Source organism: Nycticebus coucang, chromosome 9, assembly GCF_027406575.1.
Source record: "Nycticebus coucang isolate mNycCou1 chromosome 9, mNycCou1.pri, whole genome shotgun sequence".
NCBI lineage: Eukaryota > Metazoa > Chordata > Mammalia > Primates > Lorisidae > Nycticebus > Nycticebus coucang.
The window spans coordinates 45313588-45337999 of record NC_069788.1 but is presented as its reverse complement, the minus strand read 5'-3'; the positions used below and the strand labels follow the sequence as shown (position 1 = coordinate 45337999).

Sequence of the window (24412 nt, the reverse complement as noted above, 5' to 3'; positions counted from 1 at the left end):
CCACAACTGAATAGTGTCTCTGTCAAACAGCACTTTTGCTTTTAGGTATCTTAGAACCTATATGAGCCAAATGGATTTAAATAAAAATTATGTAGTTTAGGCCCACCAACTGGACCTATCACACTTATTTGAACAATCAAACCTTTGAATTTCTTCAGAAAGACTCAGGCATAGGTTCTGGTTCTTTCAGGCCTAGGGAGGCAATGTATAGAATCATATCTGCCCCTCAGAATATGCCTCCTACTCATTCCCCATTATCCCAGATCCAACAGGAAAGTGCAACACCAATTCTGCTTTAGAGTAAAGAAAAACTCATCACCTACTTCATCACTCCTTTACCATCTCCCTGCCTGGGGAAATCTTAGACAGGACCACCACCACATTATCTACTGCACCCCCAAGTCCCTCCAAAATGGAAGAATTTTAAGTGAGCAGGTCTACAACCATCCAAGCATCCTCCTTAGAAACCCATCTTTGTGCTATAGTTGGGTACTCTGCCAAGGCCCCCTACCATGCTGTACATTCCTTCCAATCTCAAATTTCACATTGTAATTTTCTATTTACTCTGTATTTTCAGTGAGATGTTAAGCTCATTGACTAAATTTGTGTACCCCCAGCATGTGGTCAGTGCTTAGTGCAAGATGGATGGGCACTCAGTATTTGTTTCATGAACAGACAACCTTCAATCAGTAAATAGCTATGAGGAAGGTACAGATTCTGAACTGGATTCTGTCATAGCTTTACTCTCCCATGGAATCAGATCTGTCTGGTTAAATCACTAACACTCTCTCATGGGCTAAGGAACACCCTTCTCTAGAGGGGAATGCTCAGCTAATACATTTCAATTCCTTGATAGGTTATCGCATGGTAAGGCAGGGAAGGATGGTTGATGCAAACTAAAGCACTTATTATTTACAGGGAATCAGGATTGGTTAGGATTCTTAACTGTAGACAACAGAATCCAACTAGATTAGTTTAAGAAAAGGATTTAAAAGATAAAAACCATTTACAGAATCATTCAGAGAGTTCAAGAAACAGACTGAAAGCCACGCCAAGCCAAGCCAAGGTTCCAGGTACAACTCCAAAAGCACACTGTCGAACTAGGCTGCCAAGGGAACTGCTACCTCTGGGACGGATAAGGAAGCTTCCAATAAAAGCTATTAGCCAAATCAGGAAGCCAACACTACAGATGCCAATTCCAGAACCATATCTCCTGCCAAAATGTGCGCCACCAAAACAAATAGGGCCTGCTATGCTCAGAACATCCTGCGCTTCTCTCCTTGTGACTAAAGCAGTCTTGTGCAAGTGCTTTGTATTGGGCACACCTAAATCTCACCAAGGAGACTTAGTTGCATTCCTTACAAGAGTCTGGGGAAAGTACTTTTTAGCTTTCTAATTCTCTTCATGTCAGAAGGGGAATGGAATGGATGTGGGGAAAGCCAATCCAGACTCTATCCCTCAAAAAGTGTTTCTCCCCAAAGCTCGATCAGGAGGAATTTTCAAAACACTCACTGGTAAGAATTCAACACTCTAATACAGTAGGTTCTCAGAGGGTCCTATTAAAATCAGATCTGCTAAGGTAAGTCTGGATGGCGGCCTGGGATTTTTCCATTTCTAACAAGGTCATGGCTAATGCTGATGTTGCTGGTCCACCACCCACACTCTAAGTAAGAGCTTAAACCAGGGATTATGGTTTACCACTATGTTTACAAATAAAGGTTTACTGGAACACAGCCAGGCCCATTTGCTTATGTAACATATTATCTATGGCTACTTTTGTCCTACAATGGCAGAGTTGAATAGTTGTGACAGACTGTATAACCTAAATAATAAATTTTTCCTACTCTAAAATTATACATTATCTATCCATTCTTTTACCTTACAGAATGAACATATATTTGGCATATCTCAATGTAAGTTAAATTTCTTTCTTTTGTTTCTTTCTTTCAAGACAGAGTTTCATGGCACCCTCGGTAGAGTGCCATGGCACCACAGCTCACAGCAACCTCAAACTCTTGGGCTTAAGCAATTCTCTTGCCTCAGCCTCCCAAGTAGCTGGGATTACAGGAGCCGACCACAACGCCTGGCTATTTTTCTGTTGTAGCTGTCATTGTTGCTTAGCTGGCCAGGGCTAGGTTCAAACCAGCTAGCCTCAGCATATGTGGCCCACACCGTAACCACTGTGCTACAGGCACTGAGCCAATATAAGTTAAATATCTAACAAAAGAAACTCTGAAGATTTTTTTTTTTTTTGAGATAGAGTCTCACTTTTTTTTTTTTTTTTGTAGAGACAGAGTCTCACTTTATGGCCCTCAGTAGAGTGCCGTGGCCTCACACAGCTCACAGCAACCTCCAACTCCTGGGCTTAAGCAATTCTCTTGCCTCAGCCTCCCGAGTAGCTGGACTACAGGCGCCCGCCACAACACCCGGCTATTTTTTGGTTGCAGTTTGGCCGGGGCCGGGTATGAACCCGCCATCCTCGGTATATGGGGCCGGCGCCCTACCGACTGAGCCACAGGCGCCGCCCGAAACTCTGAAGATTTTATTTTTTCCTCCTGGCCAAGCTTTTGAATCACTTTACAAGAGTGTCCAAATTTTTTTCTTTTGTGCAACACTGGAAGAGTAAGAGTTGTATTGGGACACAGAGTAAATATGGCAAAAACTAACGAAAGCTGATAAGCAATATATAAAAAGGTCTATGCATACTTTTCATGATATCCAACATCACGGATAAGCAAAAAGTCATCAGAAAATCAGCATGTGGCCCATGGGCCACAGGTTGGATTAGACACCCCTGCAAAAAGTCTAAGAGCTTCTGAAAGTCAATTCCTAGAGGATGAAGACTCTAGTAGTATAAATATGGAACCATCATCTCCTTTGCCAGGAATTAGTTTAAGCATGGGCATGTGAATCAACTCTAGAACACCAGACATAGAGTCTGCTGGGGGAACTTCTAGAGAGGGTTTCTTCTTTCCCAAATAAAAAGAGAGCAATGAAATGAAATTGTGTGTCCTGCATCTGAAGAGAATATGTGAGGATAAAGCTGTGGTAGCCATCTTGGGACCATAAGGAGACAGGCCAGAAAATAAAAGCCAATATACTAAAGACAGCAGAATAGAAAGATGGGAAGCACTTGGGCTCTTGACACTTGACTCCTTGTTATGTGATGTAATAAATCTGACTTTTTTTTGTGAGACAGAGTCTCAATTTGCTGCCCTCAATAGAGTGCCATGGTATTATAGCTCACAGCAACCTCCAACTCCTGGGCTCAACTTATCCTCTTAATTCAACCTCCCCAGTAGCTGGGATTACAGGCATCTGCCACAATGCCCAGCTAGTTTTTAAAGACAGGGTCTTGCTCTTGCTGAGGCTGGTCTAGAACTCCTGAACTCCAGCAATCCACCCATCTCATCCTCCCAGAATGGTAGGATTACAGGCATGAGCCACTGCGCCCAGCAGTTAACCTGGTATTAAACAATACGTAGTATAACTTACAAAGGACAGCATTTTCATTTCACTCTCCTCTCATCACTCCATGATGGAGTAGACAGGAAGGTATTCAAATGCAGGACCAACTTCCAGGAGTTTAAAGTTATTTTCTCAGGTAACCCTAGCACTCCAGGAGACCAAGGCAGGAGGATAACTTAAGCTCAGGAGTTTGAGACCAGATTGATCAAGAGCAAGACCCTGTCTCTACTAAAAACAGAAAAGTGAGGGAGGTTTGGTGGCAGATGCCTATAGCCCCAACTACTTTGGGAGGCTGAGGCAGGAGGATCACTTGAGCCCAGGAGTTTGAAGTTGTTGTGATTCTAGGCTGAGGCCTAGCCTGGGCAATATTTGTAAGACTGTCTAAAAAAACAAAAAATAATAATAATAAAGTTATTTTTCTCATAGGTCACACAGCTATTAACTGACAGTATCAGAAACAACGATTCCCATGTTCTTTTTATCATACCCCTCCTGATTCCATCTGGTTCTACCCAGGGTAGCCTCTGCACCATCCCCTGTAAAAATGTCTTCTCACACTGTCTTTGTCAATGTTTATCATTTCCCATGCTCATTTTGTTTCGTTTTGTTTTTTCAAGATAGAGTGTCACTTTGTTGTCCCCGGTAGAGTGCCATGGTGTCACAGATCACAGCAACTCAAACTCTTGGGCTCAACTGATTCTCTTGCCTCAGCCTCCCCAGTAGCTGGGATACAGGCACTCGCCACAATGCCCAGCTATTTTTAGGTCTCGCTCTGGCTCAGGATGATCTCAAACCTGAGAGCTCAGACAATCCACCCATCTTAGCCTCCCAGAGTACCAGGATCCCCGGCTCATTTTGGATATTTTTTCAGCATTTGCATTGTTCCAGCCAGTGTTCCATCTATTAAAGAAGCCAAGTATTAATTACTTTCTGTTCATCTAGCTGTGTGCTAGGCACAAAAAAGGAGGATTTTAAATGGTAAGTAGGATTTTTGCCCTTATAGATTATAACTTAGTTATGAATCCAAGATATATGATAATATGAGAGTGACATTAGCCAATTTAAGTCTGTAGGAGTTCTGAGTGAGGAAAAAATCCCTTGATTATTTCAAGAGTAAGAATAGTCTATATAACTTTGGGTGGTGCCTGTGGCTCAAGGAGTACGGCGCTGGCCCCATATACTGGAGGTGGCAGGTTCAAAACAGGCCCTGGCCAAAAACTGCAAATAAAGAGGAAAAAAAAAAAAAAAAAAGAATAGTCTAAGACAGCAGTTCTCAACCTATGGGTCACAACCCACAGAAACTGTATTAAAAGGCCATGGCATTAGGAAGGTTAAGAACCCCTGGTCTAAGAGGACTACAGGAAGAGCTTCATCCCCCCAAAACAAAGAAGTTAGACTTGTTCTAAGTGCTATTTTATATGCCCTTTGAATCAAGTCTTAAATCCCCTCAAGAACAAGAAAATGGATTTAAGAGCTGGCATGGTGGCTCACACCTGTAATCCTAGCTCTTTGGAAGGTGAAGGCAGGAGGAACCCTTGAGCTCAGCAGTTCAAGACCAACCTAAGCAAGAGCCAGGTCCCATCTCTACTAAAAACAGAATTAGCTGGGTATTGTGGCAGGCGCCTACAGTCCCACACAAGAGGATTGCTTGAGCCCAAGAGTTTGAGGTTGCTGTGAGCTATGATGCTATGGCATTCTACCCTGGGCAACAGAGTGAGACTGTTTCAAAAAAGGAAAAAAAGGGCGGCATCTGTGGCTCAGGAGAGTAGGGTGCTGGTCCTATATGCCGGAGGTGGTATGTTCAAACCCAGCCCCAGCCAAAACTGCAAAAAATAAATAAATTAATTAAAAGGTGTACATTAAAAAAAAAAAAAAGGAAAAAAAAAAAGGTACAATGGCTGCAAAGAGCAGCCTCCTTGGTAGTGTATACAGCTTGTTGCTTATATGTAGGGGTCCTCAAACTACAGCCTACAGGCCACATGAGGCGGTGTGATTGTATTTATTCCTGTTCTGTTTTTTTACTTCAAAATAAGATATGTGCAGTGTGCACAGGAATTTGTTCATATTTTTTTTTTTAAACTATAGTCCGGCTCTCCAACTGTCTGAGGGACAGTGAGCTGGCCCCCTGTTTAAAAAGTTTAAGGACTACTGTGATATGGGTTGTTCTATTTTTTTTTTTTTTGCAGTTTGGCAGGGGCTGGGTTTGAACCCGCCACCCCCGGCAGATGAGGCTAGTGCCCTACTCCTTTGAGCCACAGGTGCAGCCCGGAGACTCTTTTTTTTTTTTTTAAAGAGACAAAGTACTACAGGCGGCGCCTGTGGCTCAGTGAGTAGGGCGTCAGCCCAATATACAGAGAGTGGCAGGTTCAAACCTGGCTCTGGCCAAACTGCAACAACAACAACAACAACAAAAATATTACTTGTATGGTGAGGATAAGTCTCCTCCTCCACATCCAAAGGTTAATGAGAATGAGCCATTTATACTAAAGCAGACTGTTCCTCTTATTTCTTAGAACTCAGGAACTATTTAATTCTTGATCTTCCATCCCAGATTATAAAGAAAGAGTTGGAAGAAATCCTTGAGAAGTCACAAAGGACTATCTAGTATAATTAGTCACAGTCACCACCTCAAACTCTCTTCCTCCAAGTGCCTGAGAAACATTGCCATGACACTACTCAATCATCCCTTTAATGAAGGAGGCATGTGGTAACCATTAAAATCTATTTTCTCTGATTATGTTTATTCCCAGAGTGGTGATAAATTAATGAACTACACAGATGGGACAAGTTCATGATTACAAGGTATAGCTGTGCTCTTTCTTTTCCATGCATACCTCTTCACAGACTTCACGGACTGCTGCCACACCCGGCTCCTCCTCAGGCTCCATTCCTCCTCCAGGGACAATCCATCGGTCTGGATGCCGACTACTGCTCACGAGTAGCACCTGAAGTCACAGAGGTCACATGGGGGTTAAAAGTTCAAAAAGACATATTCAGACAAATTCAGAGTTTAAACATCATTTGTCAAAGTACCTAGGACCCATTCCTTGTTTATACCATTCCAAATCACTTCTTATAAGGTAGTTTTCACTTCTGTTTAAAAAAGACAATCTGCTTAACAAAAACAGAGGGCATCTGAAGGCTATTATCTTTATCTTCCCCTCAGACTCCCCTCAGTCATTGGTCCTATCTATCCCCTCCTTGTTCCTTTCTCCAAAGCCCTTGAACACAGTCCTGACATGGTGACAAAGACTTATTTTTAAAAAGATTGTCACTGATGTGACACTGTTAAATATTGAAAAAGCTGGCCAGAAAGAGGCCCTTGGCCATGGTTGCCACAGTGGCCCAATACTTTATCTCCAAGGTTCTCACTCCTGCGTGTTCCAGTATTTGCTCCATCAGATGGTCAATGGCCAATACAGTATACTACCCTATTCCCTAAGCCCCTACTAAGAACCTCTTTTGTCTACAGGAGAGGAAGAAAAGTTCCTCTCACCACACTTGCAGTTAAGATAAAACTGGAATTTTTTTAACTAGGAAAAAAAATTTTTTTTTTTTTTTTTAAATAGAGTCTCACTTTGTCACCCTCAGTAGAGTTCCACAGCAACATAGTTCACAGCAACCTTAAACTCTTGGGCTCAAGTGATTCTCTTGCCTTGGCCTCCTGAGTAGCTGGGACCACAGGCACCCACCACAAGGCCCAGCTATTTTTAGAGACAGGGTCTCGCTCTTGCTCAGGCTGGTCTACAACCTGTGAGCTCAGGCAATCCACCCACCTCGGCCTCCAAGACTGCTAGGATTACAGGCATGAGCCACCAGGCCTGGCCTAACTAGGAAATTTTATTTAAAAAATAGGAAGAAGGGTGGCACCTATGGCTCAGTGAGTATGGCGCTGGCCCCATATGCCGAGGGAGGCGGGTTCAAACCTGGCCCCGGCCAAACTGCAACAAAAAAATAGCTGGGCATTGTGGCGGGCACCTATAGTCCCAGCTACTCAGGAGGCTGAGGCAAGAGAATCGCCTAAGCCCAGGAGGTTACTGTGAGCTGTGACGCCACAGCATTCTACCGAGGGCGATAAAGTGAAACTCTGCGTCTACCCAAAAAAAAAAAGAAAGAAAGAAAACAAACACACAAAAAATACTGATATAGGATACAGTTTTACTAATTCATGCTTAACCAGCATTTTGGTCATGGTTGAAATAAAAATCTAGAATTTCCCTAGTTCCTATCCCCCATTTGCCCCTCTCTATGAAAGATGCTAAACAAAGCCAGCTGGACTCCTTATTTGGGGGCAGAGTAGAGTTGGTATTATTTCCAAAACTAAAGGAATCCTCAACTGCTCTCTAAACCATCACTTTCTAATGAACTGTGAGCTTCCATCCCTGTTCCAAACCATATTCTCTGAGCACTTCACTTCTACTCTGCAGTCATCTTTGTGTCCTGAAAGAAAGTGCTACTTCCTCTCTGACCCTAGAGATTACACTACTCCTCTGGTTACTGACTTTCTAGTCATCTCTCTTCTCCTCCTTGAGGTGTCTACCAACTATGGGCCCTTAGAAATTCTACCCCTTGGGCAGCACCTGTGGCTCAGTGGGTAGGGTGGCGGTCCCATATACTGAGGGTGGCAGGTTCGAGCCCAGCCCCAGCCAGCTAAAACAGCAGTGGCAACTGCAAGAAAAATAGCCAGGCATTGTGGCAGGTGCCTATAGTCCCAGCTACTCAGGAGGCTGAGGCAAAAGAATCACTTAAATCCAAGAGTTGGAGGTTGCTGTGAATTGTGATGCCACAGCACTCTACCGAGGGCTACAGAGTGAGATGTATAAAAAAAGAAAAGGAATTCTACCCTTACCCCTAATCCCATTTTTCCTGTTGTGATATATTCCTTTCATGCTTACCACAAGACCTACAATTTGTAGACTCAGAAGAGACCATAAAGTTATAAGAAGGGAATCCATGAATCCATATTCAGTCGTGTGTGTGTGTAGTCTATGAACTGAAAAAAAAAAGTCTTATACTTACAAGTACTATTTTAAATATATATTTAAATAGATAAATATATTTAAATACATAAATATATATAAATATATATTTAAAATAGTACTTGTAAGTATAAGTTCTCCTCTAATATAATGTAAAATAATTTAAAATACCAAAATGAAATCCAGAGTAGTGTTTGGTTAGTATATATACATATTCAATTAAAGAATACTAAAAGTACAATGGGGTGACTCCATGAAATTTTGCCATTAAAAGAGTCCTCATTGGACTCTTACCTCGGACCATATACAAAAAATAACTCAAAAAGGACCAATAAGCTAAATGTAAGAGCTTGTCAGGTGTTGTGGCTCACATCTGTAATCCTATTATTCTGGTCAGCTAGGGTGGGAGGATAGATTGAGCTCAAGAGTTCAAGACCTGCCTGAGCAATAGCTAAACCTTATCTCTACCAAAAATAGAAAAGTTAACCAGGAGTTGTGGTGGGCACCTGTAGTCTGAGCTACTCAGGAGACTGAGGCAGGAGGATCACTTCAACCTAGAAGTTTGTTTGAGGTTGGCGTGACCTATTATGATACTGTCACTGTACTCTACAAAGGGTAATAGTGAGAGTCTGTCTCAAAAAAACAAAACAAGGCTCGGCGCCTGTGGCTCAAGCAGCTAAGGTGCCAGCCACATACACCTGAGCTGGCAGGTTAGAATCCAGCCCAGGCCCACCAAACAACAATGATGGCTGCAACCAAAAAATAGCTGGGCGTTGCAGAGGGCACCTGTAGTCCCAGCTACTTGGGAGGTGGAGGCAGGAGAATAGCTTGAGCCCAGGATTTAGAGGTTGCTGTTAGCTGAGATGTCACAGCACTCTTACCAGGGTAAAAGCTTGAGGCTCTGTTAAAAAAAAAAAAAAAAAAAAACAAGAAAAAAATATATAAATGAATATAAGAACTAAAACTACAAAATACTTAAAAGAACAATTAGGCGTAAACAATCACAATCTCAGATGTGGCAAGATACTACACATGCCAAATTCTGGGATATGATGCCAAAAGCATGAGCAACAAAAGAAAAATGAGATAATCAAAGGCAGCGCCTGTGGCTCAGTGGATAAGGTGTCGGCCCCACATACCAAGGGTGGTGGGTTCAAACCTGGCTCCGGCTGAACTGCAACAAAAAAAATACCTGGGCGTTGTGGCAGGCACCTGTAGTCCCAGCTGCTCGGGAGGCTGAGCCAAGAGAATTGCCCAATTGGTTGCTGTGAGCAGTGTGACACAATGGCACTCTACCAAGGGCAATAAAGTAAGACTCTGTCTCTATAAAAAAATAAAAATAAAAAAAATAAGATAATCAAAATTAAAAACTTCTGTTTTATCAATAGTGTGAAAAGACAACCTACAGAATACAAGAAAATATCTTCAAATTCTATATCAAATACAGGTCTCATATCTAAAATATATAAAGAACTGTTACAACTCAACAACAGAAACATTTCTAACAAGAAGATATACAAGTAGTTAATAAGCACATGAAAAAATGTGTATGCTTATCAGTCACTGGGGAAATGCAAAATTAAAACGACAATGAGACAGCTGGGTGTTGTGGCCGGCACCTGTAGTACCAGCTACTTGGGAGGCTGAGGCAAGAGAATTGCTTAAGCCTAAGAGTTGGAGGTTGCTGTGAACTGTGATGCCATAGCACTCTACCAAGGGACACAAAGTGAGATTCTATCTCAAAAAAAAAAAAAAAAAAAACCCACAATAAGATACCACTTCATACCACTAGGATAGGTACAAAGGCATAATTCAAACAAACAGAATATAACATGAGTTGGCAAGGATGTAGAGTAACTGTAATCCTTATACATTGCTGGTAGGAATGTAAAATTATTTAGCCACTGTGGAAAACTTTGGCTATTCCTCAAAAAAGTTAAAAAAAATTACTGTATGATCTAGTATTTCCACTAAGTTATATACCCAAAAGAACTGAAAACAGGTCTTCAAATACTCGCATGGGAATGTTCAACGCAGCACTATTCGCAATAACTAAAAGGCAGAAACGACCCAAATGTCCAACAATGAAGGAATACATAAAATATGGCGCATACATATAACAGATTACTCAGCCCATAAAAAGGAATGAATTATTGATGCATGCTACAACATGGATGAGCCTTGAGAACACTATGCTTAGTTAAAACAGCCAGACACAAAAGCAAATATATGACATTGTTCCATTTATGTGAAATATGTATAGAGTAAGTAAATTCACAGACAGCAAATCGGTGATTACCAACACTAAGGGAAGAGGAAAATGAGTAGCAACTCATTTCTGATTTTATTCTGGGGTTATGACAGTGTTCAAAATATAGGTAAGAAATGATGGCCGAGGCTTGGCACTTGTAGCACAGTGGTTATGGCACCAGCCACAGACACCGAAGGTGGCGAGTTCAAACCTGGCCTGGGCCAGCTAGCCAACAATAACAACTGCAACACAAAATAGCCAGGTGTTGTGGCAGGTGCCTGTAGTCCCAGCTACTTGGGAGGCTGAAGCAAGAGAATCGCTTGAGCCCAAGAGTTTGAGGTTGCTGTGAGCTGTGATGCCACAGCACTCGATCAAGGGCAACATAATGAAACTCTGTCTCAAAAAAAAAAAAAAAAGTGATGGCTGCTAAATGTCAACGAATGTTCTCTTTAAAACAGTTAATTTTTTTTTTTTTTCAGACAGAGTCTCACTTTGTCACCCTCGGTAGAGTGCTGTTGCATCACAGCTCACAGCAACCTCCAGCTCTTGGACTTAGGTGATTCTTTTGCCTCAGCCTCCCAAGTAGCTGAGACTATAGGCGCCTGCCACAACACCTGGATTTTTTTGGTTGCAGTTTGGCTGGGGCCAGGTTTGAACCCACCACCCTCAGTATATGGGGCTGGCACCCTACGCACTGAGCTATAGGCGCTGCCTGTTTTTTAGATCAACCCCCCCAAGAAATGACAAAGGAGATACAACTGAAGATGCCATGCGTAGACAAATGGCAGCAATGTCAGAAATCTAAATTCGGAATATGGATGGCAAATAAGATAAACAGAATGTAAGAAAAGATAGAAATTGAATTCCAAAGAGTAGTTCTAAAGTTGTCTCATGAAATTTATGAATGCTAAGCCCAAGTCACCAAAGCTATGGACATAATGAGAAAAGAGATAACAGAGCTCAAGGAAATAAAAAAGTTAGTTGAGGAGCTCCAAAATATGGTAGAATCCCTCAGTAATAGAGTTGATCAGGCAGAAGAAAGGATCTCTGAAACCGAAGACAAAGTTTTTGAACATTCCCAAACACTCCAAGAGGCAGACAAATGGAGAGCAAAAATTGATCATTCCCTGAGAGAGTTGTGAGATCACTCCAAAAGATCAAACATTTGTCTTATAGGAATTCCTGAAGGAGAAGAGGATGGTCCTAAAGGTACAGATGCTCTACTCCAAGAGATTTTGAAGGAGAATTTCCCAAGCATTGCAAGAGATACAGAACTTCAAGACAGTTTCAGAACCCCAGCAAGACTCAATGCAAATAAACCATCTCCTAGACACATTGTGATTAACTTTGCCAAAGTTAAGAGGAAGGAGAAAATTCTACAAGCAGCCAGACATAAGAAAAGCATCACCTACAAAGGGAGAAATATCAGAATGACTGCAGATCTCTCAGCCAAAATGTTTCAAGCCAGAAGATGGTCATCGACCTTCAATCTCCTAAAACAAAACAACTTCCAGCCCAGCATCCTCTATCCAGCTAAAGTGAGTTTCAAGAAATTTGCCATAACTAAACCAGCTCTCCAGGATATTCTCAGACCCATCCTTCACAACAACCAGTGCAATGCTCTACCTCCAAAGTAAACTCACCCAGAGATTTCTGAACAAAACCCAACTTCCACAGTGATGAAAGGATTAAAAATGTCCACTGGATATCCGAAAATCATGACACCCAAAACACAACCAGGCTTATCAATTCTGTCAATTAATGTGAATGGTTTAAATTGTCCTTTAAAGAGGCACAGGCTGGCTGACTGGATACATAAACTCAGACTGGATATCTGCTGTATAAAAGAATCTAATCTTACCTAAAAGGATAAAAATACACTCAGGGTGAAGGGATGGACTTCTATAATACAGGCAAATGGAAATCAGGAAAAAGCAGGAGTTGCAATTTTAGTAGCAGATACAATTGGCTTTAAATCAACAAAGATAAAGAAGGATAAAGAAGGTCACTACATATTTGTCAAGGGAAACACCCAACATGAAGAGATTTTGATAATTAACATTTATGCACCCTACCAGAATGCTCCTCAATTCATAAAGCAGACCCTAATGGATATGAACAACTTGATATCTTCCTGCACTATAATAGTTGGAGATTTTAACACACCTTTGACAGTTTTGGATAGATCCTCCAAGAAGAAACTAAACAAAGAAATATTAGACTTAAACCTGCAAATAATGGACTTTACAGACCTCTACAGAACATTTCACCCTAATAACACTGAATATACATTCTTCTCATCAGCCCATGGGTCATCCTCCAAAATAGATAATATCCTAGGACAAAAGTCTAACTTCAGCAAATTTAAAAGTGTAGAAATTATTCCTTGTATCCTCTCGGACCACCATGGAATAAAAGTCAAACTCAACAGTAACAGGAATCTTCATACTCAAAGTCATGGAAACTAAATAATCTTAGGCTGAATGATAGCTGGGTCAAAGACGAGATTAAGAAGGAAATCACCAAATTTTTGGAACAAAATGATAACAAAGACACAAATTATCAAAACCTGTGGGATACTGCAAAGGCAGCCTTAGGGAAATTTACAGTATGGGAAGCCTTCATCAAGAAAACAGAAAGAGAGGAAGCCAACAACTTAATGGGTCATTTCAAGCAACTGGAAAAGGAGGAACATTGCTACCCCAAACCCAGCAGAAGAAAAGAAATAATCAAAATTAGGGCAGAATTAAATGAAATTGAGAACAAAAGAATCGTTAAGATCAATGAAACAAAAAGTTGGTTCTTTGAAAAGATTAACAAAATTGATAAGCCTTTGGCCAACCTAACCAGAAACACAAAAGTAAAATCTCTAATATCATCTATCAGAAACGATAAAAGAGAAATAACAACAGACACTTGAGAAATTCAAAAAATCTTCAATGATTACTACAAAAATCTCTATTCCCAGAAATATGAAAATCTGAAGGAAATGGACCAATACCTGGAAGCATGCCACCTTCCTAGACTCAACCAGAAAGAATTAGAAATCTTGAATAGACCTATATCAACCACTGAAATAGTATCAACAATGTGAAATCTCCCTAAAAAGAAAAGTCCAGGACCAGATGGCTTCACATCCGAATTCTATCAAACCTTTCAAGAGGAACTAGTACCTATATTATAAAACGTTTTCCAAAGTATAGAAAAAGAAGGAATACTTCCCAACACATTCTATGAAGCAAATATCACCGACTCCCAAACCAGGAAAGGATCCAACAAAGAAAGAAAATTGTAGACCAATATCATTAATGAATATCGATGCAAAAATATTCAGTAAGATCTTAGCAAACAGAATTCAACAACACAACAAAAAAATTATACACCATGATCAAGTTGGTTTTATTCCAGGATTACAGGGTTGGTTCAACATATGCAAATCTGTAAATACATCACATCAATAAAATAAAAAACAAAGACCATATTAATCTCTCAATTGATGCAGAAAAAGCATTTGATAATATCCAGCATCCTTTCATGATCAGAATTCTTAAGAAAACAGGCATAGAAGGGACTTTTCTTAAACTAATAAAGGCCATCTACAGCAAACCCACAGCCATTATCATATTGAATGGTGTAAAACTGAAAAGATTTCCACTCAGATCAGGAACAAGGCAAGGATGCCCACTGTCTCCACTGCTATTCAACATAGTAATGGAAGTCTTAGCTATCGCAATCAGGCAAGAGAAGGCAATCAAGGGTATCCAAATAGGGTCAGAAGAGCTCAAACTCTCACTCTTCCCTGATGATATGATGTTATACCTGGAAAATCCTAGGGACTCAACTTCAAAACTCTTAGAAGTGATCAAGGAATACAGCAGCGTCTCAGGATACAAAATCAATACTTACAAGTCAGTAGCTTTTATATACGACAACAACAGTCAAGCTGAAAAAATAATAAAGGACTCTATTCCTTTTATGATTGTGCCAAAGAAGATGAAATATCTGGGAATTTACCTAACTAAAGGACGTGAAAGAGCTCTGTAAGTAGAACTATGAAACTCTGAGAAAAGAAATAGCTGAAGATGTTAACAAATGGAAAAACATACCATGCTCATGGCTGGGAAGAATCAACATTGTTAAAATGTCCATACTACCCAAAGCAATCTACAGATTTAATGCAATCCCTATTAAAGTACCACTGTCATATTTTGAAGAACTTGAAAAAATAGTACTAAGTTTTATATGGAATCAGAAAAAACCTTGAATAGCAAATACATTACTCAGAAATAAGAACAAATCAGGAAATATCACATTACCAGACTTCAGACTATGCTATAAATCTATAGTGATCAAAACAGCATGGTACTGGCACAAAACAGAGCAGTAGATTTAGGGAACAGAATAGAAAACCAAGAGATGAACCCAGATACTTATAGCCATTTGATCTTTGACAAGCCTATCAAAAATATTCAGTGGGGGAAAGACTCCCTATTTAACAAATGGTGCTGGGTGAACTGGTTGGCGACCTGTAGAAGACTGAAACTGGACCCCCACATTTTACCATTAACAAAAATTGATTCTCACTGGATAAAAGATTTAAACTTAAGACATGAAACTATAAAAATACTAGAAGAGAGTGCAGGGAGAAGCACTTGAAGAAATTGACCTGGGAGAATATTTTATGAGGAGGACCTCTCAGGCAATTGAAGCAACACCAAAAATCCATTACTGGGATCTGATCAAACTAAAAAGCTTTTGCACAGCCAAGAGCAAAGTAAGCAAAGCAAACAGACAACCTTCAGAATGGGAGAAGATTTTTGCAAGTTATGCTTCCGACAAAGGTCTGATAACTAGAATCTACAGAGAACTCAAACTAATCAATAAAAAAAGAATAAATAGGGTGGCGCCTGTGGCTCAGTGAGTAGGGCGCCGGCCCCATATACCGAGGGTGGCGGGTTCAAACCGAGCCCCGGTTGAACTGCAACCAAAAAATAGCCGGGTGTTGTGCCAGGCGCCTGTAATCCCAGCTGCTCAGGAGGCTGAGGCAGGAGAATCGTGGAAGCCCAAGAGCTAGAGGTTGCTGTGAGTCCTGTGACATCATGGCACTCTACTGAAGGCGGTAAAGTGAGACTCTGTCTCTACAAAAAAAAAAGAATAAATAACCCCATTTCTGTGTGGGCAAGACACTTGAACAGAAACTTCTCTGATGAAGACAGGCACATGGCCTACAAAAACATGAAAAAATGCTCATCATCTTTAATCATCGGAGAAATGCAAATTGCAACCACTTTGAGATATCATCTAACTCCAGTAAGATTAGCCCACATCACAAAATCCCAAAAGTACAGATGTTAGCATGGATGCACAGAGAAGGGCACACTTCTACACTGCTGGTGGGAATGCAACCTAATACAACCTTTTCGGAAAAAAGTTTGGAAATCACTCAAGGAACTAAAAGTAGATACACCATTCGATCCTGCAATTCCTCTACTAGGTATATACCCAGATGATCAAAAATAATTTTACAACAAAGACATTTGCACCAGAATGTTTACTGCACCCCAATTCATAATAGCCAAGACATGGAAACAGCCCAAGTGCCCATCAACCCATGAATGGATTAACAAATTATGGTATATGTACACCATGGAATACTATGCAGCCATAAAAAGATGGAGACTTCACATCTTTTATGTTTACCTGGATGAAGCTGGAACACATTCTTTTTAGCAAAGTATCTAAAGAATGGGAAAAAAAGTATCCAATGTATTCAATACTACTATGAAATCAATATAAAACCACCTATACACTCATACAAATGGCAAAACATAACTATAGTCCAGAAAGTAGAAGGGAAGAGGAGAGAGAAGGGTGGGAGGGAGGACATGGGAGGAGGGAGGGTATTTGGAGGGACCTCACCTAAGGTGCATGATGCAATGGTACATTTCAAAACTATTTAGAAATGAGTATAATTGTGATGGATGTGTTACATAGTTCAATGTAAGCATTTCACATTGTATATCAAAGCAGTACCCTGAACTCTATACATGCATCAATGTACTAAGTTATGATTTAACAAAAAATAATTGAAAAAAAATAAGAGAGTCTCATTTTGTCGCCCTCAGTAGAGTGCTATGGCATCACAGCTCACAGCAACCTCCAGCTCTTGGGCTTAGGCGATTCCCCTGCCTCGGTCTCCTGAGTAGCTGGGACTACAGGTGCCCGGCACAACGCCCACCTATGTTTTTGTTGCACTGTTGCAGTTTGGCTGGGGCCGAGTCGAACCCACCACCCTTGGTATATGGGGCCTATGCCCTACTCACGGAGCCACAGGAGCTGCCCTAAAATGGTTAATGTTATGCGTAATTCACTAAAACCTGGTTTTAAGATTATAGTACCTTTTTTGAAGTTGCAGGAGTCAGTGATATAATTAATACTTTCTTCTACAGAGTCTATACCCCAAGTGAGCAGCCTTCCAGAAGTTTATCCTTATTTTAGTATTACTAAATTATAAAACTACAAAATATACTAGTTCCATAAAAAGAGAGGATCATTGCCACACTCATTGTCTTCAATAATTGGGACCAATCTTACATCTTTAAACATTCCTTACCAAAAAAAAAAAAAAAAAAAACCCCAAAATAAGCTTGCATGTTAAATCAAATTACCAAGTTAAAAAAAGTCTTCCAAAGATTCTCTAGACAAAGGCACTTACATAATATCTACCTAATCTTCAAGAAGACTCTAAAAGAGGCTGAGCGCCCGTAGCTCAGTGGTTACGGTGCCAGCCACATGCACTGGGGCTGGCAGGTTCAAGCCCAGCTGGGGTCTGCTGGACAAGAATGACAACTACATTAAAAAATAGGCAGGCATTGTGGTGGGCACCTGTAGTCCCAGCTACTTGGGAGGCTGAAGCAAGAGAATCGCTTAAGCCCAAGAGTTAGAGGTTGCCGTGAACTATGATGCCACAGCACTCTACCGAGGGTGACACAGTGAGACTTTGTCTCAAAAACATAAAACAAAGAAAGCAAGAAAAACCTTACAGTAACATTTTAAAGCTAAACCAAAGAAAAGGAAATTCTGGCATAAAATATAAGCATTTTATTTCTAAATTTTAATCAATGTGAAATACTAATTAGTAAACCTAGCAATTGTTATTACTTTGCACATTCCAAGCATGACTATATGAAGGCTAAAAGTAATAATGAAGCTGAAGAAGGCAAGCCTCATTACACAGTAGTCACACTTCAAAGCAAACTCAACTGCTGGTAAACAGCTTTCCTCAGTAAGTTTCCTTGACAACTCATTAAAAATGTACAGCAACAAATAAAACAAAAATCCTTTATGTTCTTAGGCCAGGATTTTGCTCCTTCCTACCTTATAAAATAATAAATCATGTCAGTAAATTCTGTTCAGTAAATCCTTATTCTGAAGTTTGATCTTAAAAGATAAAATTCTCTAAAAGTAAATGGCGAAGCTCCTAAAAGATTCTGAAAATAACACACTAAGAGAAAAAAAGCAGAAATGCTTTGTTTATTCCACAAACATTCATTAATCATTATCATAAGCCAGGAACTGCAGATGCAGAGAATAAAACTACTGCAGTCTGGAGGCAGATCAAAGTGGACAACCAGGTATTAGACCTTTTTGAAGCTCTAGCCATTGAGACAGAGACCAGTGCAGAGATGGATACAGACCAGAGGAACACACCCATCGATAGACACTCTTGGCTGTATCAGACAGCTGACTTATGCAGAGCAGACAGAAATAAATAGGTGGGGCAGGGACAACATGTGCTCTGTACAAAGAAGGAAAATCATTGTATTGATTAGTGATGTGTAGTGAAAGGATAAAGAAATGTATAGAAATGTAATACAAGGAGGAAGAAATACAGCAGGAATAGCAATTTTGTATTTCTCAAGTATTATTATTATTATTATTTTTAATATTTCTTAAAACAAAAATTTTTTTTTTTTTTTTTGGAGACAGAATCTCAAGCTGTCGCCCTGGGTAGAGTATCATGGCGTCACAGCTCACAGCACCCTCCAACTCCTGGGCTCAAGTGATTCTCTTGCCTCAGCCTCCCAAGTAGCTGGGACTATAGGTGCCCGCCATAACGCCCGGCTATTTTTTGGGGGGTTGTAGTTGTCATTGTTTGGCAGGGCCGGGCTGGATTTGAACCCGCCAGCTCTGGTGTATGTGGCCGGTGCCTTAGCCGCTTGAGTTACAGGCGCCACCAACAAAACAAATTTTTTAAAGAATATAAAGGAAAGCCATAGTCCTTGCCCTAAAGGAAATGAGCACCCAGTAGAAAAAAAAAAGGGTATCCCAAAGGGTAAGAAGTATTTCAGTTGAAGTACGCATGGGATATCACAGTAACACTGAAGAGACACCTAACGCAGATTTGGGGTAGGGGGCATGATAGAGGGATGTATGGGAAGTTTTCTTAAAGAAAGTTACTTAAATTGAATCTAAGCTCAAGAAGGATATTTATTCAATAAAAAAAATCTTAAGATGGCGGCACTCATAGCTCAGTCAGCAGGTCACCTAAGGTGGCAGGTTCGAACCCAGCCTGGGCCTGCTAAACAACAATGACAACTGCAACCAAAAAATAGCTGAGTGTTGTGGCGGGCACCTGTAGTTCCAGCTACTTGGGTGGTGGAGGCAACTCACTTAAGCTCAAGAGTTTGAGGTTGCTGTGAGCTGTGATACCAGGGTGACAGCTTGAGACTGTCTCAAAAAAAAAAAAAAAAAATTTAAGATGCCTACTGTGTTCATGTGCTTGGAACACAAAAGCAAGGTAGTTACAAACTCAACCCTTCTACTAGAGAAATGTAAAGTACAATGAATGAGAAAAGACAAAAAAGTCAGGTGACTGATTATATACTATTTCAGTGACCACGGGAGAGATTATGATGCTTACCAAGACATTCCACATGCTTACCTACAATATTCAATTCTCTTGCTATTAGGTGGGGCCATGTGACTAGTTTGGCTAATGAAATGTGGCCAGAAGGAACAAGTGTCACTTCTAAGCAGAGGCAGTAAGAAGCCCACCCAGTCTCTTTCTGCCTCTATCAGAGAACCCAAGAATTCTGTGAGTTCAATTTGGTGTAGCTATAACCTGGGCCCCTAAATGAAGGACAGTTCTCATGTGGGCCAGAGCTTCTGAAAACCCATAACTAACAGTTAATTATAACAAGAAAACTTTGTTGTGTTAAAATAATAATATTTCATAGTAAATTTGTTACTGCATCACGACCTAGCCTACTCTATGGAAGGTCCTGAAATGGCTAAGGATCTGCTCTGCAGACTGCCTCACATCCAGTCTGAAGCACAGAGCCTGACCCCCTGTAAGTGCCCAGTAAATATTCAATGAACAAATGAAGAATGGACCAATAAGGGAATGAACAAACAACTGCTTTTAAAAAGGAACACATAGGCTCGGAGCCCATAGCACAGTGGTTATGGAGCCAACAACATATACCAAGGTTGGCAGGTTCGAACCTGACCTGGGCCAGCTAAATAACAATGACAACTGCAACAACAACAACAAAAAAGAATAGCTGGGCATTGCGGTGGGCACCTATAGTCCTAGCTACTTAGGAGGCTGAGGCAAGAGAATCACTTAAGCCCAAGAGTTTGAGGTTGCTGTGAGCTGTGATGCCACTGCACTCCATGGCACTCTATTGAGGACAACGTAGTGAGACTCTGTTTCCAAAAAAAAAAAAGGAACGTATAGAGCATATAGAAGGGGGTACTCAGGGAGGCTAGCTTTCTGGACTGAAAGCTGTAGGCAATGCGGAAGTCACTGAAGTTGTTTAAGATAAGAAATATGAGTTTTCGAAAGGTCTCTTTGACATGGGGGGAGATGGGCAAGCATGCTAAGAAAACAGGTTTCGGCTCAGTGCCCATAGCACAGTGGTTACGGCACCAGCCACATACACCGAAGGTGGCAGGTTCGAGCCCAGCCCAGCCCAGCTTGCAATGACAACTGCAACAAAAAATAGCCAGGCATTGTGGCAGGCACCTGTGATCCCAACTGGGAGGCTGAGGCATGAGAATTGCTTGAGCCCAAGAGTTTGAGATTGCTGTGAGCTGTAATGCCACGGCACTCTACCAAGGGTGACATGGTGAGACTCTGTCTCAAAAAAAAAAAACAAAAGCAAGCAGGTTTCTGTAGTAGTTCAGGTTGACAAAGGATTAGGATAGTAGGAGCTAGAACTGACAGGTCTCCTGAAATACAGAAGGAAGAAGCTACAGAATATCCTAAAGGTCACCAAACATAGGAACATTAACAAACTTGTATACTTTATATTTTTTATATTTATATATCAACACACAGAGAAACAGCATATAAAATTCTGTAATAAATATTACGTAATTAAAGGTACACTTAGCTACCATGTCCTATTTCCCCTATGGATATACAGCAAACTTTGGGACACCCTGTATAAAATAAGTGACCAACAGGACACGGGAGTATGTTCTCCCGAATGTGGACTGAGTCAATGGTGGAGCCCTCTAAGGAGAATATGAAGGGGTCAGTGGAGGAAGGAACTAACAGGGAGGAGTTGGGAAGTCATTCTCTGAACATATGAATTTGAAGATTCCACTGACATCTCACTAGATGTCTAATGAACATTTTTAGTGGGAAATATTTCTAGTGGGAATTCATATAAAGTGAGATTAGAGCTAAGATGAGGGAAAGAGACAGTGATCTGTGAAATAATCATCTCAGAATCTTCCAGCCAGAATGAGACTAACACAAGGAAGAATATATACATCTGCAAATCTCTCTGGCTAAAGGAGATATCTCCATTCCCCTGCCCACTCTTTACACCCCTTGGTATCAGGCAAGTCTCTGTTCCTGCTGCCAGGGGGGTAGTAGATATAGACATACCCCAGATTATCTCAGGTTAAAGCTTTGGAATATTTTTCCTAAGGAAATTAGATTATCTATGTGATAATCTATAATAAGGAAATCCTGATTAACAAACTACATGGTTAGACATATTAATAGCTTCCAGAGAATCACATGAAATAACACACTTGACATGATCTTGCTTCATCAATGAATGCATTGCAATGCCCCTGACATCCAATACTCCTAAGTACTGCCATTACTGCCAGAGGGTTCTTGCTGGTACTCCAGATGGCAGAAAAGCTATACCTTATTACATCCGTGACATGCCCTCCAAAATGCTTCTACAGATGAATCCTTTCTAATAGTTTGTGGCCTTCTTAAAAATAAGACCAACATATGGCGGCGCCTGTGGCTCAGTGAGTGGGGCGCCGGCCCCATATGCCGAGGGTGGCGGGTTCGGACCCAGCCCCGGCCAAACTGCAGCAAGGAAATAGCCGGGCGTTGTGGTGGGCGCCTGTAGTCCCGGCTGCTCGGGAGGCTGAGGCAGGAGAATCGCGTGGGCCCAGGAGTTAGAGGTTGCTGCGGGCCGTGTGACGCCACGGCGCTCTGCCCGAGGGCAGTACAGTGAGACTCTGTCTCTACAAAAAAAAAAAAAAGTTAAAAAAAAAATAAAAAAATAAGACCAACATAAAAATGAATAATTTTCTTTAAAAAAATCATTTTGGATCCAGACGAATGCACAATGTTTTAAAAAACAGCTACCACAAGTTCTTGTGTACAATGATTCCATAAAATGTTTAAAGGATGAATAAAGCTGAGTGTGAGCTGAAATAATCTGTTGAAAGTAAATTAATAATCAGAGGACCGAAAAGTTCTTAAACTTATAAATCCATTTAATCTGTTTTTTAAACAGCTATTTAAAAATATTAAAAAAAAATTTTTTTAGCCGGGCGTTGTGGTGGGCGCCTGTAGTCCCAGCTGCTGGGGAGGCTGAGGCAAGAGAATCGCGTAAGCCCAAGGGTTGGAGGTTGCTGTGAGCCGTGTGATGCCATGGCACTCTACCCAAGGGCGATACAGTGAGACTCTGTCTCTACAAAAAAAAATGTTTTTTACTACATGGGAGCTCAAAAAACCACTAAAAGAGGGAATCATCAGACATAAATGGTCTATTTACAAAACGCCTTATAAACACTGCTTCAACTTACTTTTAACAAAAGAGGGCATTCCCTGCCTACTACAAAGAAACATTATACTGTGCTATGAACAGAAATTCTGAGAATTTTTACCTTGGGAATAACAAGGTATTTTCAGAAAAACACAAAGAGGTAGTCACAGACACACTATTAAACAGATAACAGATCTCATTCTTAAGTATGAGTCCCCCGAGGTATAGGGCATAATAATAGACAATGATTGCTTCTGCACAATACAACTGGTGGTGCTGTTGTGTTTCACATTAAAAACCTTTGTACAGCTTGAATATTTTATTTATTTATTTTTTTGACACAGAGTCTCAAGCTGTCACCCTGGATAGAGTGTCATGGCATCATAGCTCACGGGCAACCTCCAACTCGGGTTCAAGTGATCCTCTGGCCTCAGTTTTTCTATTTTTAGTAGAGATGGGGGTCTCGCTTTTGCTCAGGCTGGTCTTGAACTTGTGAGCTCAAGCAATCCACCCACCTCAGTCTCCCAGAATGCTAGGATTACAGGCATGAGCCACTGTGCCCAGCCCAGTGTGAATATTTTAGAATAAGCATGTAAGACTTTTATAATTGGCCAAGAATGCCAAGTATTATTTCCTAGGAAATTTCTGGAAGCCAAATGGAATGAATGACATATTTAGAATGCACCAGTTTCTTGAGGTTATTCAAACAAATAAAACCCCAGTAACAGCATTCTTTTTTTTTTTTTTTTTTTTTGTAGAGACAGTCTCACTGTACCACCCTCGGTAGAGTGCTGTGGTGTCACACTGCTCACAGCAACCTCTAACTCTTGGGCTTACGCGATTCTCTTGCCTCAGCCTCCCGAGCAGCTAGGACTACAGGCGCCCGCCACAACGCCCGGCTATTTTTTTTTTTTTTTTTTTTTTGGTTGCAGTTTGGCCGGGGCTGGGTTTGAACCCGCCACCCTCGGCATATGGGGCCGGCACCCTACTCACTAAGCCACAGGCGCCGCCCAGTAACAGCATTCTTAACATCCATGAACTGCATTATTTTTCCACAGTCTTAGAACTACAGAAATATACTGTAAGAGCCCCACTCATTAATATGCTGATTTTGTCAAACTTCAGACCAAATAACGGCCTCTGAAATACAGGTTAATAAAGAAGACATTCACTGAAGTAAGTATTCTGTACTCAAATTAGCATCAATATACTAATCACATTTAAGTTTAATTTAAGATGTCAAAGTTTAAACCACAAATGTAAACTGTCTACTTTCAGAGGAGGAAAGATAGTCAGGGGACTTGGGTTACAGGTCTGCCTCTAATACCAATCAGTTACATTCTTACATCTCTCTAGATCTCAGCTTTTTGGTTTTAAATGAAGTGGCCTAAATCTAAATCTCTAAAATCTTTTCAGCATTAACATTATGCCACCCTGAATTAACACGTTATGTGCCTATAACTGTGGCTCTTAATTCTACTCTATTAAAAAATCTATTTTTCAATAGTACACACTGAGTATTTTTAAAAGGTACAAAAGGACACAGTGAAAAGCAAGTCTTTTCTCTCACTTGTGTCCCCAGAGGAACTTCTTGAGATATTCTATCATGGATATAAATAAATACGTATTTATTCCTGTTCTAGATTCATATAAATGAAAAGATAAGGTAATTACCAGGGATT

General features: G+C 40.7%; 1 protein-coding gene across 1 annotated transcript in view; it reads right to left on the bottom strand.

Annotated features, from left to right (window-relative positions):
* Positions 1–24412, bottom strand: part of NUDT3 (nudix hydrolase 3) — a 123452-nt gene that overhangs the window by 50567 nt on the left and 48473 nt on the right. The window contains exon 2 of the mRNA XM_053603258.1: positions 6303–6413. Coding sequence (XP_053459233.1) covers positions 6303–6413 — 111 coding nt within the window. The remainder of the gene's footprint in view (positions 1–6302; positions 6414–24412) is intronic.